This window comes from Lissotriton vulgaris, chromosome 7 (assembly GCF_964263255.1).
Source record: "Lissotriton vulgaris chromosome 7, aLisVul1.2, whole genome shotgun sequence".
NCBI classification, from domain to species: Eukaryota; Metazoa; Chordata; class Amphibia; order Caudata; family Salamandridae; genus Lissotriton; species Lissotriton vulgaris.
Genome location: NC_141695.1, coordinates 398,716,470 through 398,735,605, shown reverse-complemented (window position 1 = coordinate 398,735,605; position 19,136 = coordinate 398,716,470). Strand labels below are relative to the sequence as shown.

The following is a 19,136-nucleotide window of genomic DNA, read 5'->3' as shown; positions in this document are numbered from 1 at the left end:
GGGCTAAAAGAGGCAATGGTTAGAAGGTTAATGTTTTACAAGTAATGGTATGTTCTCTCCTTAGAGCAAAATAGGATGTTTATCAGCAAGCCAGAGAGGTTTCAGAAGGTTTTCATATTGGATGTATTCACAGTGTCAAGGAGGTCATGGGGATAGATTGAAGATGGAGATTGATTATATGTCCAAAAGTTTTAGTATTTCTTACTTTAATAATGCAATATTTCACATTGTAGTAATGGTGATTTAGGGCCTTATTTATGTATGGGTATTATATTGACATACTCCGTCCACCCGCCTGCCCAATTTAAAGGTGGATTGACCCTTAGTTACCCCATGGGGGAGACTACTTTGCCTCCACCATAGCCAATCTTCTCAGATGGCTCTGGGGAGTAATGACAGTTTGAGAAATGGCTACATGTCCCCCTACCCAATTTGGATGGATGAACATGTAGTCATATTTTTTCTCATTTCGGTATTTTCTTTTTGAAAAGCAAAAAGGATTACTCTGTGCTTCAGGGGTGTGACACAGTAACATGCATTGACCGGAGACACAGTAACTGTTATTCCTGGCAATGCTTTTATAAATGACCGCCTGCTTGACGGTCATTTATAAATTCAGTCGTTGGGACTCTTCATCATGGGCATGGAGCAATTTGCTCTATCTCCATTGAGAAATTATGCGCCACTCCCTGTGAGTTAAAAGGGGCACTGTGTGTCCCATGATGCATGGGGCTTGATAAAGTGGGGGGGTTATACCACCCTACACACATTAACCACAAAACCTTAGCTAGAGAATGAATTGCTTTCTGCAGGCTGCAGCACTGCCTGGAGACTTGCTAGTTCTCCAGTCCTCAGCTGTGGCATTGAATTCACGTCTAGCAATATCTTCTAGAGTATTGCATTCAAGCATGGTGCCCTTCCCTGAGTACTTTGTTTACATCTGAAAGTTTTTTTGAAGAATATAGTACAATTTCCAGGATGCTTGCATCAAGTTCTGGAGGCCTCAGTTGTAATATTACCACTAGTTCTCATTAAGCATTATGTTCACTGCTGAACACTGATGGACATTTCAATTATAGTATTGTGTCTTCTTGGGGACCTCATTATTGAAACTATTGTGGTAGAGGGGACTCACGATGACCATTGCATCGTCTTCTCTTGGTTTCCAGTATTATTACATATGGCTCTGGAAGCCTCAATTGGAGTATGGCGTTCAGTGCTGGAATACGTAGCTCAAATTGTGTCCAGTTTGTAGGGCCTGTTGCCATAAACAGAGTTCACATTTCATATATTATCTTTTTCTGTGGCTTCATCTGGAGTTCTTGGTCTATTTCTGGTGGTAATCTCTCCTGTTGGCTAAATAACCACTAAATAACCACTGTAGTCTGAAATGAAAAATTGAGCCATTTTTGGGAGAAATAGAAAGATCTTAACTCATCTACACTGAAGAAAAAGCAGGAGGTAGGACATGATGGAGAGATGTAGACCATTAAACATTATAAACCCAATCAAAGACTGCATCTTTCAGCAGAGGTGTACTCATGAAGCTGAGGAATAATATTATTTAAGATACTTTTTATGGTTAGAAGTGTTGGAGATTTAATGGACAATTGTGGACTAAATTTAGCATTACAGACATCTCAGGTGAATAATCTGGAATCTCTAGACATTCACAACTATAGGTTCTTGAAAGGCCGACAAGGCTGGAACAAAGTCAGTAGTGTATCAGATCATTAATTGGGATGCTACCCTACAGGCTGTTATCTCAAACAATACTTTTGTTCTGGGGCTAAACGTCATAAAGAGCAGAAACCTGTCAATCTCAGATGGTAGGGATTGTTCCCTATCACTGATTGCCTTTCAATGAAACTGGAACATTAGCCCTTCTCTATCTTTCACACGTGGTTGCTAATGGTGCAAAACAAAAGAGAGGTTCTTTTAAGTGGTGACTGCTGTGATCTCTGGTATGGTGGCCAACAATGACTGACCAGCTCTTGTCTCTCTATCTCTTGCAGAACCCTACAGCCCTGCCGTGTGGGTCATGATGTTCGTTATGTGCCTGACTGTGGTCGCAGTTACTGTTTTCATCTTCGAATATTTTAGCCCAGTTGGCTATAACAGGAGCCTGTCAACGGGAAAATGTGAGTCCTTCAGATAAATACCGTACTCGTGTTATTTGTCTCTCCTTTCCTCCATCCTTCTGTCCATTCTTCATATTCACCCATTTTTCTCCCTCATCTTTCTTCACCTCCCTTTATTCTTATTTCACCTCACCCGTTATCTCACCTTCCACCTTCTTTATCTATCTGCACTCTCTCCCTTCTATTCCTTTACCCATCTCCATCCCTCTCACGTTCATTCTTACCCTTTCCATCCATTTTTCCTTCTTATTAATTTTTTCTAAATCATTCCCTCCTACCTTTAACCTCATTTCTTCCTTCACTCCTTTTTCCTTTCTCTCTTTTCTTCCTTTGAATGAATGAACTAAAATGTTGTATAAACCGTGCATTACCCGAAGGTGTCTTAGCGCTGAGCAGATCAAGAGCCGAAGGAGGGACACATCCAGCTCAGTTTAAAGTCAAACTACTCTGTTTTTTAAAGTGGGAACAGCCAGGTCTTTAGCTACTTTCTGAATATCTGCAAGCTAGATTGTGACTCGAGAGCAAGGGGAAGGGAGTTCCATAACTTTCCCCCCAAGTAAGCAAGCGTTCTTCCGGCCCAGGTTTACTCGTTTGATTCTAGGGATCCTGACCATGTGCGCAGTGCTAGATCTGAGGATTCTGCTGGGCGTGTACCAGGAAAACCTTTCTTGAAAGTCAGATGGACTGGTAATATTCAGAGCCTTATGCATTAGGCACAGTGCCTTGAACGAGATCCTCTTCTCTACCGGCAACCAGTGAAGGCCATGTAAAAGGTGAGACACTGGTTTAAACTTGGGGATTTTCAGAAAAGTTCTTGCTACAGCATTCTGTAGAGACTACAATTTTTGTTATCAGGTATTTAGAGGTCCATAAATAAAGGACATTACAGTAGTCCATTTTGGAGCCAATAAGGGCCAACATAACAGTTTTCTGTAAGTCAAACGGGGTGAACGGGAGGATTTTTTTGAGAACCTGTAACATGAAATAGCCGCCTGAGGTCACTGCATTGATTTGAGCAGAGAAACATAGTTTGGTGTCGAAAATGACTCCCAAATGTCTTGCACTGACATGAGTAGATTGTCCAGATCCGGGGGCCACCAGGCTGCATTCCAAAAGGAGGTCTCTTTACCAAAGCGAAACACCTCCGTTCTGTCTTAAGACAATTATTCTGCATCCAACTTGTGACTGTAGCCATACACCTGCCGAAATTGTTTGCATCATTCTCAGCCTGAGACACTATCTGTGTATCATCCGCGTAAGATAATTTCTTGTGTTTGTTTTGTCTAGATCAATTTTAATAAAAATGTTGGTTGAGAAAGAGACATAGCGCAATACTTGTCTTGATAAAGGTGATGCACATAGAGCAACACACCGAAACGCGTCGACGCCATTCTTTCAAGTTAAATTCACGGAATGATTGTTAGAACGGGACAATATGATTCTGACCTTTATGTAAAGATTCCCATGAATTAACATTCCGATGTGTTGGGTTTAACATCACGGGTTTTCAGTTTCTCTCCTTTTTGTATACTGTGTATGATTTTTATGTGCTAATGTATAATTTGGATGGTTTTTAATGTTTCTAATGTTTTTAATTGATATACGATTTAAACAATAAATTTACACATTGTGATTATAGAAACTTCAGGTTCATCTATGATTGAGGGGTGTTTTGTATTGATAACCATTGTACTTTTGTATGGCACTATTAATGACTAGAGAATGGAGTGTGGATAAATGACCGTAATTGAGACATTGAATGAACCCAAGGAAAATATTTATTTTGATAGTTTTTAGTACCCTGTCCCTTGGATAGTTGGACCATTCCCTTTTCTCTTATACTTGCCTTCTGCACTGACATGGGTAGATTGTCCAGATCCGGGGGTGACCAGGCTGCATTCCAAAAGTAGGTCTCTTTCCCAAAGAGCAGCCCCTCCGTTCTGTCTTAAGACAATTATTCTGCATCCAACTCGTGACTGTAGCCATACACCTGCAGAAATTGTTTGCATCATTCTCAGCCTGAGACACTATCTGTGTATTATCCGCATCGGATAAAACAGTCAGATCAAAACTAAGAATGAGCTTTACCAGGGGGGTGACATTCACGCTGAAAAGCGTGGGACTAAGAGCTGATCCGTCGGCACCCTGCAGGGGAGAAAGAAAGGACTGGACTTTGCCTCTCCCATCTCTACCCACTGTTTACTGTTTTCAAGAAATGAGCTCAGCAGAGTTAGTGCAGTGTTCTTGAAGCCTAAGGAGTGCAGGTGCTTAATAAGTGGAGCATGGTGGATGGATCAAAGGTGGCAGAGAGATCCAGTAGGATTAATGCTGCTCTGCCACCCATGTCCACCCTGACTCTAATTTTCCCCGATGCAGTCACCTGTGCTGACTCCGTACAATGGTTAGCTCTAAACCTGTATTGGGCAGAATCCAGCAACTGATGGGTGTCCAAAAAAGTTAGAATTTCCTCGTTCATGGCTTTCTCTAGTGCCTTGGCAGGGAACGGAAGCTGAGAAATTAGTCTATGGCTATCCATCTGCTTAGGGTCCAAGGAGGGTTTCTTCACCAAGGGAAGAATGGAAGTCTTTTTCCAGATGTTTGGGAAATGCACGGAGTAGAGGGCCTCATTTAGTAAATCTTTGAGTGGCCTAGGCACCTGGCTGGCCAACTTGTTGATGATCCCTGGGGGGCATGGGTCGAAAGGGGCTCCTGATTTGATGGAACTCATGAGATTGATTGTTTTATCCCACGAGAGAGGAGAAAACTTTTCAAAGGTGGGAGATACCCAAGGCCCTGTAGATACACCGACGTTTGTAGCTTCATCCTGATTAAAAGAAGGGTCGGTACTAAGAGTATTCTGAGAGAATATTTTGGAAAATAGAGTTGACCTTGAATTGGCAGAAATCGGCCAACTTGTTACAGAAGATTTCATCCGGAATAAAGGTGTTACTGATGTTTCATCTGGACAGATTTTTGACAGTTTTAAAAAGTTCCCAGGTGGAGTTTGCAGCTAGTCTAATTTTTTCTGAGAAGAATTTCGTCTTCCACCTTATTATCCTTCCAAGGTCTGTACTTGATGAGTCTAGCAGTGCTGTTCAATTCAGCTCTATTGCATGGGTCGTGACTGAGAAAAAGATGGCCCTATGGTCCGTCCATGGGAGTGGCTGAACCTTTTCCATATCTAAGTCTGAATTATTTGTGAAGATAACATCCAGCGTATGGTTGGCTGTATGAGTGGGTACTTCAATTCGTTGGTGTAGGTTGAAGCTATTGAGAGTGTCAACCAGGTGTCCTGTGTCCGCGTTAGAGGACAACTCAAGGTGAACGTTATCGTCCCCTACTAGAGTAAAGTTTGTATTGGTTATGCTGTATTCCATATAGGACTGGATTTTATCAACAAAACCCTTTTCTGGCCCGTAGGCTGATAGATTAGCAGTCCTTGAAATGTGTAGGATTTATTCAGTTTAAAACTGAACCTGAGTGCTTCACAAACTAGATGAGATTCCAGCGTGAAACTAGCTTTTAAACGAGTTCAAGTTTTCTAACTTGCTCATTCTTCACAACTCTTTCATCTGTCATCCCTCCCATCTTTCTGCCGCCTTCCTTTCGTCCACACACTTCCTTTATTCCGGAACAAAGCTGTTTCAGTGTTTTTCACTCTTTCTTTGTGCTTTTTCTCCTGCATGGAGAATCATTCAAAGGGGTCCGTTCAACCTTTTCTATACATTTCATAGAATTAATGGCAATCATTTTGGAATTATGTGGGTGAGCATAAAAGGAAGTCCACTTCACCTCTGCATAAATCTTGATATCTGTACTTGGGCCAGTGTGAGGACTGGAAGAAGGAGCTGTTTGAGTGATTAAATTGTGACCAAAAATCACCTGAAGCAAGGCTGCGTGTTGGGTTCAGTTGTGTTCAGTGATATTTTATAGATTCCCTGTTGATGTAAATGGCGAGTATTGTCCCCAAAAAAGTTGGGTCAACTTAGCGTAAATGCTCTTGCTTATGGCAGTGATATCCTGGTGTGTGACTCATGGTCTCCATTGGTTGATGACTGTAAATTTGCCTGGAAAACAAATGGACATTTAATTGAATAGACTAATGAAAACCTTTATTTGGATACTTTTCTCATGCCTGAACTCTCACTAAAGACAACTTTCAACAGATTGAGCTCACATTTAAAACTAAGAGGCCTGAATCAATGTAATCTGGACTTGTTGAGAAGTCACTGAACCTGTTTTGTTAGCACATTTAGAAAGTAATCCCAATGTTCTCATACGCATTACAAGTATTAGACCTGCAAAGGAGATATACGAACTAGACGTACAATATATGCATACTCTTTTCAATATATAGAATGGTGTCTCATAAGCTTTACGAACACATAGCTGGATATCTGATATATGCAGGCTGTGTTTAATACACACCATAGTGTCCCACTTGCTTAATTATCTTGGAATTTTAAACTGTTGTGCCTAGTGCCCTAGCAAAAGAAGTCTTGCTATGTTTATTTAGAATAATTAACAAAATCCTGAGAGCACATTGTTGTCGGGTGTTCTCCACACTTGCATTACAAGCGGGAAGTCTTCCCCTAGACTAAATTTCAGGGATATTTGGGAATCTTTCTGTTGCACTATGAACTCCAGCATATATGTCAGAATAGAGAAATTTGGGCTGCCTCTTCTAAGCAATTGATTAGCAATCATACCAAGCTATAGTCTTATGATTTAGATCAACTGGAGAGTGATATATGTACAGTACCCGGGTATGCAGTCCTTGTTACATCTTTGCAACTGCAGCCATATCTGACAGATTTTACATTTCAGATTTTGTCCAACCCTCATGTCGAGACCGGTGGATCAGTGGAATAAGGAATGCACTGTAGGGATATAGGTGACCCCCTTCATCTTCCAAGTCACAGGTTTCAGTCCCAGCGGCTCCGCTCACCCTTCAAACCTTGACAAAATGAGTAAGATTGAGTTGGGTACTCTCTAATAGCTTCTCAGGATGTGTTTCAGCATTGGTTGTAGCAAGACACGCTAGAAACTTGCAGACCTGTTTGTGCTCTAAAGGCGTTTTAGGAATTTTTATGTATTTTAATGTTGCTGACACAAAGTAATTTGCCTACATTGTTTTATGATGAATTAAATGATCTATTATTTATTTGTATAAAAGTTTTATTTTTAACCATATCTACAGTAAAGAAATTAGGGATTGGGAAAAGACCAACCCCTGGTTATCTCCTACCCTTAGTTGATCAGTAACGAAGCACGGTGTAAAGGAACATGTTTATGGCTTTACTAGTACGCTTGAGCCAGGATCATGAACTTGTGCATAGTTCTGATTTTAACCTTGGACCAGCAAACCATGTTTAGGGGTTTTAGATCATTAGCTGAACTCCAAAAATCTTGATGTAAACACATCTCTTCAAAGTCCTGCCAGCAATATTCTCATCATGCACTTGACATAGACATAACAATATATTTCCATGGTTTCGTTTGCCATTCAAAGTCCTCTTTTAGCATACCTGTGCTCTTGCAGTATGGTCCTAGAGAAAGCACACATACAGAGACAAGACCCACTTGCTAATAAATCATATCCGTGTCTTATGACTGATGCTGGCTGCAGGGATCTTTATTTTGTGCCCTTGTTTGTTAATTTCTTTTCAACTACTTTATCTCTTTTAACATATACAATCCATACCTTGGTATATATTTCTCATTGGATGCCTTATCCTAGCATTGTTTCAGTATAACATATTTAATAAACAAAAACGTTTGTGTCATGACCATCCCGTCTAAATTCCATCCAATGTGAATACACCCGAATTATGATATTAAAAAAACTTTGCATAATATAACAATGCTCAGTAGATAATATACAATAAAATACAATTCGGAGGATTGATTAGAGCATTGGGTGTACTGACTTAGCGTGTGACCGAAAAATGTCTTCCCACTGAGGGTGTAGATATATTGTGGGGCAATTCCTAGTCCATTTCAATTGCTGCGCCCTACTGTGATTACTGTTAATATAAAAAAAGCCAGGTATTACAGGGTGGAAGGTCCAGATGGATTGCTAATTTCAGTTAAAAAGCAGGAGGCAGTAAATTGGGAAAAATATCTTGTCCGTCCTTTTAAAGAGTGTTTTAACAGTGGAAAGACATATAAAGATATGTGACAGAACCTCCAATCTATAAGCAAAGAGCTCTCCCAGAAACAGTAAGCAAAATGTTCTGGAAATGCCTATTAGAGTCCCCACAATCTGTAGGAGCCACGAGCAATGGGGCTTCAGGTGAATTTCATCTTGCCAAGATAACATGATGGCATTGCAGACGAGGCCAAATAAATATGGTCTGCATAAGGGCAGGCAGTTTACAACTCTTTTATTGATTTTTCTATGTCTTTGGATATAAAAACAGGAAATATTGGAAGATACAGACCATGTTGCACGTGGTCACTCTTCAAAGGTAGAGCAATTGAATCATTGCTTGTATATCAGTGATTTGGATTCAGCAACTGATATGAAGTAAAATATTCCTGGTTCGCCCACTGTCCCACCACAAAAAGGAATGGATGGGCCCACACTTCCTTGGAGAGTGCACCACCCTGATGGTATTACGGGTCTGGTTAGCAGGGCCTGGTGTCTAGGCTCAGTTACTGGAGTCTCATTAGTGTGGTAGGCAGTGAGCTACCTGTACGAAATTAGTGGCTGGTGAGTGTAAGAAACTGGGAGTATTAGTTGGTAGGGGTACCCACCCACCTTGAGTAATAATCACAGTGCTTTATAGGTTGAATCAGTAAAATCAATAGATTAACCTGATCTCAGCTCCCTGGTAGCCATGGCAGAAATAGACAGGCGTAACTTAGAGGCAACGTGAATAGTATTTATGCCATCCCAAAACAGTTCTAAAGTCAAAACACAACACATGAAAAATTCCAAATCAATCTAGAACAAAACAGAGTACATTTTATGACTCCAAAATGACAAAAATCTCATCAGAGGAGCCGCAGACATGATTTCTTAAAGTTTAAAGTTCAAAATTGCGCCAAAAGCATTAAGCATCAAATGCGTCATCTGATTGTCCTTGATTGGTACCTAGGAGTGAGTTAAGACCAACCATGATGGAGCGTGGGTCAGATACAGTCACCAGCTTTGACCTGGTCAGAAGTTTTACATGCAGACTTAGGGCCAGATGTAGGTGGCCAAATATAGAGCGCTAACGCTGAAATTCGCAGTGTTTGCGATCGCTATTTGGCTGAGAGCAATGTAGGTGAGTTTAAATCTGCTAGCAAAATAAGGAATCGCAAAATTGCGATTCCTTATTTTGCTTGAGTATTTAAGGAATCGGAAATTGCGATTCCTTAAATGCAATGTAAGTAGCAAAAAAGAAAGTGCACTTTATCCTTAAGGAATCGCTAATTACCACCAACTTCAAGTTGGTGGTAATTAGCGATTTCCTTAAAAAAAAAAACGTTCTTGCTTTTTTTAAAGTGCCATGTGGCACACATTCATGCCCTTAGAGTATGTATGTGCACCACATGTGCACACATGCACATTTCAGGGGTGCAATAGTGTGTCCTTTTGACACCCTGGCAACCTTGAAATAGCGCCCACTATTTGCGATTCACTAATAGCGAATCGCAAATGAAGAATATCTTCCCATTCATTCCTATGGGCCTCCAAGCCCATAGGAATGAATGGGTAGGTATTCCTTATTAGCGAATCTCAATGCGCGATTAGTTATTAAGGAATATTAAGGATTTGCTAATATTTTAGCGATTCCTACCTACATGGCATTTTGCGATTCCTTACTAGCGATTCCCTAAAAATCGCTATTAAGGAATCGCAAACATGCATTTTCCTACATCTGGCCCTTAGTCTCCAAAATAGAAGTAAAAAATCCTCAGTGGGGCAAGGCAGCAGGCTTTGGTCAGAGAGGGCTCCAATAAATCAGAGGGCCCCTGGACGAAGTCCCGGTGAAAGCGTTGACATTTGGCGGGAAAGCTCAGAGAGGGAGAACCTGAATTTTGCTCCCAAAGAAGGTCCCTCTCCACCTGATTCTTTTGGTGCTTTCCAGTAAAAGTTTCTACATTCGGACTTTGTCACTTTCTTGGAGCTTGGATTCCTCTAGTGGGACAGGGCTGAAGGCTGTAGCTGATGGGGCTCCATGAAAATGGATACATTCTTCGCGAAGTCTTGCTGAATCAGATTTGCTGATGAAAAAAAATCAGAGCAGACACAATGTCAATTTTCAGCCCATATTCTTTGAATTGGCTTAGCCGGTTGGTGCTGGTCCTCCAGAGGTCTTTGTAGTCAAAAGGTTTCTAAGTCCCAGATTTCAGTTGGTGTTCGGAGGAGTAAAGTTTGGCACATCCCAGAGTTTCAGTACATCAGGGACAGCATTTAGGGTCAAGACTCACTCCATCAGAAGCCAACAGCGGTATCAAGGGCAGATTCAGTTGGAACCGGCCAACTAGGCAGTCGGAGGAAAGGCCTCTTGTAGCTTGTTTTGTCCCTGCTGCTTGAACAGGAGGAGTGCTGTTGGACTTGGCCCTTTTTGGCTAAAGTTCCCTAAACTTTTTGCCTTCCACCTAGACCTTTTTTCTGACATGGTGTTGCCAACTTAGATGCTTTGGGCCCTTTGCCACTGCTGATCAGTGTCAAAGTGCAAGTGTTCTCTGTGTAAAGTGTAATGGTAATTGGTTGTCCATAACTGGTATATTTGTTTTGATAGTAAAGTCTCTAGTAAAGTGCACTATGTGTGCCAGGGCCGGTAACACAAATGCTACTAGTGGGCCTGCAGCACTGATTGTTGCACCCAGTAGCCTTAGAGAGAGAACCCAGGCCTGCCACTGCAGTGCCTGCATGCAGTTTGTTAAACTGACATGTTGTCCTGACAAGCAGTGGCGGTGCATCCATTGGGGCGCTGGGGCATTGCCCCACAAGCTGCCCGCACCGGCAGCTTCCTCGGCGTCTCTGAACTTAAGTAAACTATCAGTTTACGGAAGTTCAGAGATGCTGAGGGAGAACTGGCAATCATGTCAGTCAGCATGACATCCGACCGCCCACCCCTTTAGAGTCTGAAGGGGGCGGGCGATCCAGCATCACGTTGAATGACATGCATTGTCAGAGTGAAGACCAGGAGCAGGCAGTAGCACAAGTGCGCATGACTGGTGAAGGTAGGTGAATTTTTCTGACCAGTTCAGTTATGCGCACTAGTGTCTGCTCAGGTGGGCGGCGAGTATCCCCGCTAAGCCAATCCTGGCTTTGCTGGAGCAGCACCAGTATTGGCTGAGAGGGGTTGCCAGCAGTGACGCAGCTATTCCTGTAGGCGCCAACGGGACCCCAGAGCAAAGTCTGTGCGGACCCGGTACGTTTATTTTATTTAATTTTAAAACCCGCCCGGCCGCCACCCCTGTGTGACCCCCCTGCGAGTATTGCGAGCCGGGACTGTTCCCTTCTTTGTACATAGCAGTACACACACCCGAGGAAGCAGTGAACATGCACACCCCTCACCTCTAGGATCATGCAGTATTCCGTACTTCATAGCAGTGTACAGGCGCGCGTGAGGAAGCAGGGAACACACGCACCCTTCGCCTTTAGCATTCCGTCCTTCATAAAAGTGTACACACGTAGGTGTGGAAGAAGCAATGAACACACGCACCCTTCGCCTCTATGTTTGTATGCCTGTCTACACGTTTGCGAATACCGCCACTTTCCCCAGCTGCCAGCCAAAGATTGTTAGCGTAGGAATGTTTTCCACTCGGAGAAGAAGAACAGCAGCTTAAAAAAAATCAGTTAGGCTCGTACATAGGCTATGCTGTATATGGGCAAATGATAACATCAGCATTCGCAAAGTTTGTCCACTATAGCTCATAAAAATTGGCAATTTCCTAAATGATAAATGATTCGATTGTATTGCTTGTGGAGAAGTGTGGCTCACTGGTTAGAGGAGGCAGACCTGGAAGCAGAGGTCAACCCGGGACCAGGGTTCAATTCCTGGCTCGGCAGGGTCTTGAGTCCTAAAATGTCCATGGACTTGACAATTCTCGCTCCGGTGCCTACTCAATTCACAGGTTCACACTCTGGGCAATAGCTTGCTTAATCTCCACAACGGCCCCTCGTGGCAGGATGCCTGGCTTTCAACTTGCGGATACCCTGCCGGGGCTATCTCACAGGGGAATACCAGGACGGGTTCCCTAAGCAAGCGCTTAGAGACCGGTTGGTGATTTCTGCTATATAAATTCCTGTACATTTATTAACCTTCCTGCTGCCTCAAATTCGCTTGCTCGCCGCAGTGCAGTATGACAATATTTTTACGCCTCACCACTTTAAAATTCCCCAGTTGCCCCCACAGTCCTTACAGATAGATGGTTCTTTTCTGGGTTGCAAAAAAATATTTTACTGGTGAGCTGAAGCTTAGCTCCTTCTCTCAGACTGCCAAAGACATTTTCTGAATGCAGGTTCTTGCAGGAACATCTTCTGAAGCCCAGACTCTGTTTCCAGGTCTCGTAGGAAGTATTGCCAACCAAGTGAAGCCCAGGTTTGGATCTGTGCTCACTCACCCACATTGGTGTGTGGTATTTCTCAGAAGAAAGTGGGATGTTGAACAACCTATTTGCTGAAGAGGCCAATCTTTTATCATTTCCTGATGGACAGGCTGATCTCATCAGGGGATCTAATACTTTTAAATCCTGGGTGCACTTCCTATACTGTGCGCATAGGAATAAAATGTAGCATGTGTCTCAAAGATCTCAAAGTCAGAAATCAAGAACTGGACAATGTTTTTATCTAAGGTTCAAAAGTGAGCTCAGTATCAAATTTGACCCCCAAGTTCCTTACCACAGGGTAAGGACCAGGATGGATTCCCATCTCGGATGGCCACCAAAGATTAGTGTCAGGAATAGATTTGGTACCAAAGAAAGAATCTCTGTTTTGTTTGAGTTCAATTGTAATAAATTGGTATTCATCCAATCCAAGACTGACCTAAGACAACATTTGAAAGAACTCAATAGTGAAGCAATATTTTCATGAAAGGCCAAAAGCAGCTGTGTGTCATCTGCAAGGAAACTACCCTAACTTCCAAAGACTTCACAATATTGGCCAAAGGTGACATATATACATTAAAAAGGGTAGGGCTAAGAGCCGAACCGTAGGTACACCGCTGTCCAAAGGCTTTGCTGCAGACGTAAACGTAGGGAGAAAGACAGCCTGGGTGCGGTTGCTGATAAAAGATTTAAACGATGACAGAGTGAGATCAGCAATGCCATGCCTTCCAGTCTCTCAAGCAGAATAGCTAAGAGACCGTATCAAATGCTGCAGACAAATCTAAACGCACTAACATAACTGAGGCGTTTCTGATAGCTCAATATTTTTTATCAAAGGGTCCATCGTATCAAAATAGTTATCTTCGCATGGTGTTTAAGCCCTGCCTATCCCTGTGTGGGATGTTTGCGTATTTTGTGATAAATATAAGTGATTTTGGATCAATAGCTGGAGTGTTCAGGACTTAGACTGGAATTGGATGCAGGCCTTCTGATTTTAATCTATTTATTGTCTAACTGGAGCACTAATTTGAGTTCTTAGTCCATTGGAGACCATTCAGATGATAAAGGGTGTTGGATAAGTGAAGGATCAAATAAAGGATAATATACCAGATTACACAATGCCGAGGTTAGAGTAAGAGTCTTGATTTTCTCTCTTTTTTGGAGGACCATTGAAAACTGAATTCTCGTAACCAGAGTCCATCATGCGCTTGACTGAATCTGAATCAGAATCCCTATTCAAATCAATTAGGTCTCTTACAATATTCTGATATATTTGTGTTTCTAACTCTTTTCTAGAGGGTCTCTTTAGGGGATGATAATTCTGTATATTCTTTACAACATCTATATTCCCTGATACATTAGATGAAGATAAAGAGGCAAAACTGCTGCCACCAATAGTGTGGATCTCAACTGCACCAGCACGAAATTCGGACATGCATTTTTAAAAACTCTTTAACCTAGGCTGGCACAGACTAATTAACTGCCCTTTGCACTGAAATAAACACATTTATAAATGTATGCTATTCCAGTTTAAAGATGTCATCATGCTAAAACTATCACTCAAGTGAATCCTCGTCCTCACAAAATATTTCCTCATTCTTTTCACGTGCCATATTAAAGTATTTATATTTTGAGTTTTGAACGTGTTGCTTGTCTCTTTTAAACTGCAAAGGACACACTCAGCCGCCGCCGGATACAATGGGCGGATTTGCAATGAAAGCGTTGGCTTTCACTGACCTGAAAGGTGCGTCTCAGCTGTAGTCATTTAGGAGCACGAAAGCAACGCCGTGTTCTTGAGGAAAAACAACAGCTGAACAGCCCTGGGGGATTCAAGCGAGGGAAAAATGATCGTCGTGCGTCCACACGCCACGGACAAAAACAGCTGCGGCTATTATGGTAGGAGCAGGTACATTCGACAAACAAAAAAGCACCCAGAAAACCTATTAATGGAATAACCGATTTAAGACGGCTTTGGCAAACGTAAACAAAGAAGATAAAAGACATAATTTATTAATGGTTAATTCATTGCACAAAAAACACTATCAAGGGATAGGATTAAAAGGCATAAAACAATTGAACGATGCAGTGACTATTGCTAAACCCTAAATCATATGACAAAACCTAATACAGGATACATTTTGAAATAAAATGTAACCCTAGAAGGATGTGACTAAAATTGGCTACGGGTAACTACATGGACCCAAACAGGACTCTTGTAAGGATATTCGGACAGTGATGGGTCGGTGCTATTCCCTAGTTGTAACCAGTAGGGACTGCTACCGGACGGGGTGGCGGGGGGAGGGGCATAATAAAGGAAAAAAAGTACTTACCTGGGAATTTCCGGCCGCTGCCTCTCCTCGTCCTCTTGATCTTCCTTCATCCTGTCTCCAGTCCCGGCAATAGGAAGCAGCAGGAAGCACCCAGGATCCCATAAGCCAAGCAAAATGCTGCATTGCAGCATTGTGATTGGTCTGAGCGCAATGGTTCGGCTCTCAGATGGGTACAAGGAGCCCGTGCATGATCCCCACCAGCCTGTGCATTTTAGCCTGGTGGGGAACATGCACAGCGCGCATGAACTCTTTGGCTGGCCCAAGTGAGCCATCCAGACAGTCATGTGCACTTAGGGAGTGCAAACCACTCCTGCCCTGCTCTGGCCAGCCTTTCTCCGCCCCACGTGAAACAGACCCACTGACTGCAATCAGAAAAATGAAATGATAACGATCACTTATTTTCTTTTCATTTTTTCTTTTGAGGAGTGGGGGCGACGCTCCTCCGCCTTAGCGGAGGAGCCGCCACTGGTTCAAACGGAGGGTTTTTCGGGCAGTAAAGTTATTTATATACTCTTTTCAAACTGGCTGCGATTGATTAAAACAGCCAGAAAGAAAGCATGATATGAACCTCCATTTTTGACATACAATATTAATCATGATTGATTGAAGTCAGGCTCAAATTTGGCTTACATAAAGTACTACAACATTGGCAGTGGACACCCTCCAACTTCCGGTCACCAAAGTGATGTTCCATGATTCCATAGATGTTCCTTAAACTACCTTCCTCTGTAGGGGATGCCTCTCCACTTCCCCAGCAATTCAAAGATTGTCTTTTGAGACTTTGGCAGACCGTAGAAGTGTCATCATTATGCATTGGTACACAGAGATGTGCTGGATTACAACATTTGAGAGGAACATTTATAGGTAAAAGAATCAAATAGACAAATTGGATGAGATCTGGTCTCAATGTTTGGGAGCAACAAGCCCATGTACCACAACCTGCTGATAATATTGCCTTCCAGTAGCTTTGCGGTAAATTCTCTGATAGGATGACCATACTCCATAATCCACTGTTGCTGCATAATGGCTGAGAGTGGATCCCCACACCTATTCCTTCTTTGCAGAATGCATATCAGCAGACCAATGCCACAGAGGAGATGTCCATGGCTACACTCTGGGAAGCGTTGAAAACAGTAGCCAGGGAGGAACTGACTACCCTGTTGGCTGGCACTAACCGACTGAGAAGAGAGAAACCAAAACAGTTAAGGGGATGATAAAGGAATTAGAGGCCATTCATAAACATACTGGAGCTTCCAGGATCTGGAGAGAGCTACATAAACTGCATGCACAACTTAATCTTAATTGCTTAGACCTAGATAGATATAGCAGAATACGCCCTGATGTGTGTTAAGCATAAGCTTTACACAGGGAGCGTTCCAAGGCACAACATGACAACACACATGCTATAAAAGATGGCAAGGGGAACAAGGCCACAGGAGATGCAGGTGTCTTTCATGAATACTTTAAAACATTGAAAAGAGCATAGTGGCTGGTGGGATGACATCTATGTATAACTGGAGAGGGTCCACACGACCAGGCTCACTAAGGTACACGCAGATAGCCTAGAAAAACCGATCCGAATTGAAGAGGGGATTTCTGCCATTGTGGATTGAAGCTGCTCAAAACTCCAGGTCCAGATAGCTTTTCACCTCTGTTCTACAAAACCTTTTGCTCTCTCTAGCCCCAGTCCTTACTAGACTGTTTAACACCTTTTAGACATGGGGACACTCACTAAGCCCATGCTCGAAGCTTTAAACACTGTCCTATGCAAGCCTGGTGAAGACAAATCATGATACAGCACATATAGACATATGTCCCTCCTCAAAGTTGGTACAAAATTGTTCACGAGTGTCCTAGCAAATACACTCAACTACTTAATTCCCGGCCTGATCAAACTGGACCAAACGGCCTTCATCCCGAACACGCAATGCGGCGACAACACAAAATGCAAAATCCACATAATGGATAGAAGCAACGTTTCTTGCTGTTGACGCCGAAAAAACATTTGATAGAGCACACTTGCCGTACCTAATTGGAACCCTAAAATATTTTGGATTTTGGGATAGGTTTTGGCATTGGATCCAGAGAATCTATAGCTTCCCCCAGGCCAAGGTTAGTGTGAATGGGTTTTTTCAGAGTCCTTCCCCATACAGAAGAGAATGCTGCAGAGATGCCCAATAACCCCACACCTGTTTGCTCTCTGCATGGAGCCATTAGCCTAACGAGTACAGACCGATCCCAATATCAAACCAGTCCCTTTTGGAAGAACCATGCATACGATTATTCTCTATGCTAATATTGTGAATATGGCACTCACTGACCCAACGTTATCCTTGCCCGCCCTAGTGGCAGAACTCTGCCACTACAGAGCACTTTCTGGGTTTAAAGTCAACCTCCAAAAATCACAAATTCTCAATCTGTTGGTACCACAATGTCATTCCTCGCCATGAGTAAAGAGTCCCTTTGTGAATCTGGTCCTTCCTGTTTTGACAGGATAGACATTCATGACCACCATCTAGGTGCGATATATGATAAGTATTTATAGAAACCAACCTCTAATATTTAATGGTGATAGGTTTGTGCGATGCGTCTTGACGATTAGTGCTGTTGGGAGTCTTTTGATACCCCGCTATATACCATCTTTAAGCTGTGTGCGCTGCTTTAATGTATTCTGTGGAGATTTTTATAGATGTGTCTTGATGGCTATTACTGCTGGGACCCACTTGATAGCCAACTATATTGCACATCTATGCTGTTTTTTACATAGATTGAGTGTTGTTTCAGTCTCGTGTATTGTTGTGTTTTATGTTGGCATGTATTTGTAGGGTTGAGAGCAATATGATGGCCAGCTATACGGTATATCTGGCCCTTGCTAGGTGTGTTTGAGTTTTTCTGTCTAATGGTCTCTGCTTTATTTCTGGGTGTGGTGTATCTTGTTGGCAAGTGCTATTGGGAGCGATGCGATAGACAGTTATAAGGCATATATATTTGCCTTGTTTGTGGTTTGCAAATTGTTCTGTCTTGTTTTGCCTCTTGGATGCTGGTCTAGTGTAAAAATGAAACTTTAATCTGATTGATGCTTTAAGTAGTGTGTTTGTTTACCAATAATTACCGGTGTCTCATCACATCATGGGGATTTGTATAATCTCTTTCAATCCTTTTTAATAGATCCTTTTCATTAATTTCATTAATACTTGCCCTAGGATGGGGGAAAGGCAATTTATCCGTGTGATCACTCTCAGTCAGCAGATGAGCTAGTCATCTAATCTTTTCCTGAACATGGCAGAATACCCATAAGGCACATCTAAGGATACACTTGAATCTCCATTCCTTCTCTAGAGTATCTTGGTCTTTGGTCCAGAACCGCGAAAGTGAGGAACATGACCAAAACATATGCAAAAATTCTGCTTCATTGACTGAACAACAATGGCATCTAAGTGATACTGGAAATATTCTATGTAATCAGCTTGATGTGAGGTATGAGGGTGCAGTATATTGAATTGTAAATGTTTAGATCTAGCATTTCTAGATAAGAACTTTGGATGAATAAACATCTTTGTCAATTCTTTCCAGAGATTTCCTCAGTCAGTTCATATGAACTCATTCCTTTCCGTGTGAGGAGGGGAGTCTGGATAGTCATTTAAAGTCCTATAAATCTGTGTCCCTGATCTCCTAGTAAAACTCATATTTAATATTATCAGAGGCACCCTTTGAGTACACAGCTCAGTCTTCCAAACGTTCCATGTCACATGTAATGCTGAAGTTATTAAGTTAATAATAATAATAATCCACATTTGTAAAGCGCACAATCACACGTAAGGGTCTCTAGGCCCTGGGGGCCGTCGGGAAGATTAAGCAAGCTATTGCCCAGAGTCACATGGGGCTGGGCTAATCTGCCGCCGGTGCCGGGATCGAACCGTGATCCCCAGATTCCGGAGTCAGTCGCCCTGGCCGCGGCGCCACACCTCTTCCTTATATGGCAGAAATTGTCCTGATGGAATAAAATAAACTCTGCACATGTTCTCAATTTCACATCAGCTATTAATTTAAATCTCATTGTCATTATACCCGCATGAGCCCATATCCATATGTCTATCCTTCCAGAGAGCTAACA

The 19,136-nt window shown here is 42.4% G+C and overlaps 1 protein-coding gene across 1 annotated transcript in view; it reads left to right on the top strand.

Moving 5' to 3' along the window:
* The window catches only part of GRIN2D (glutamate ionotropic receptor NMDA type subunit 2D), a 1,061,440-nt gene that overhangs the window by 591,327 nt on the left and 450,977 nt on the right, over nucleotides 1–19,136 (top strand). Inside the window, exon 7 of the mRNA XM_086930354.1 lies at nucleotides 2,016–2,141. Within this exon, the coding sequence (XP_086786480.1) occupies nucleotides 2,016–2,141 (126 nt within the window). The remainder of the gene's footprint in view (nucleotides 1–2,015; nucleotides 2,142–19,136) is intronic.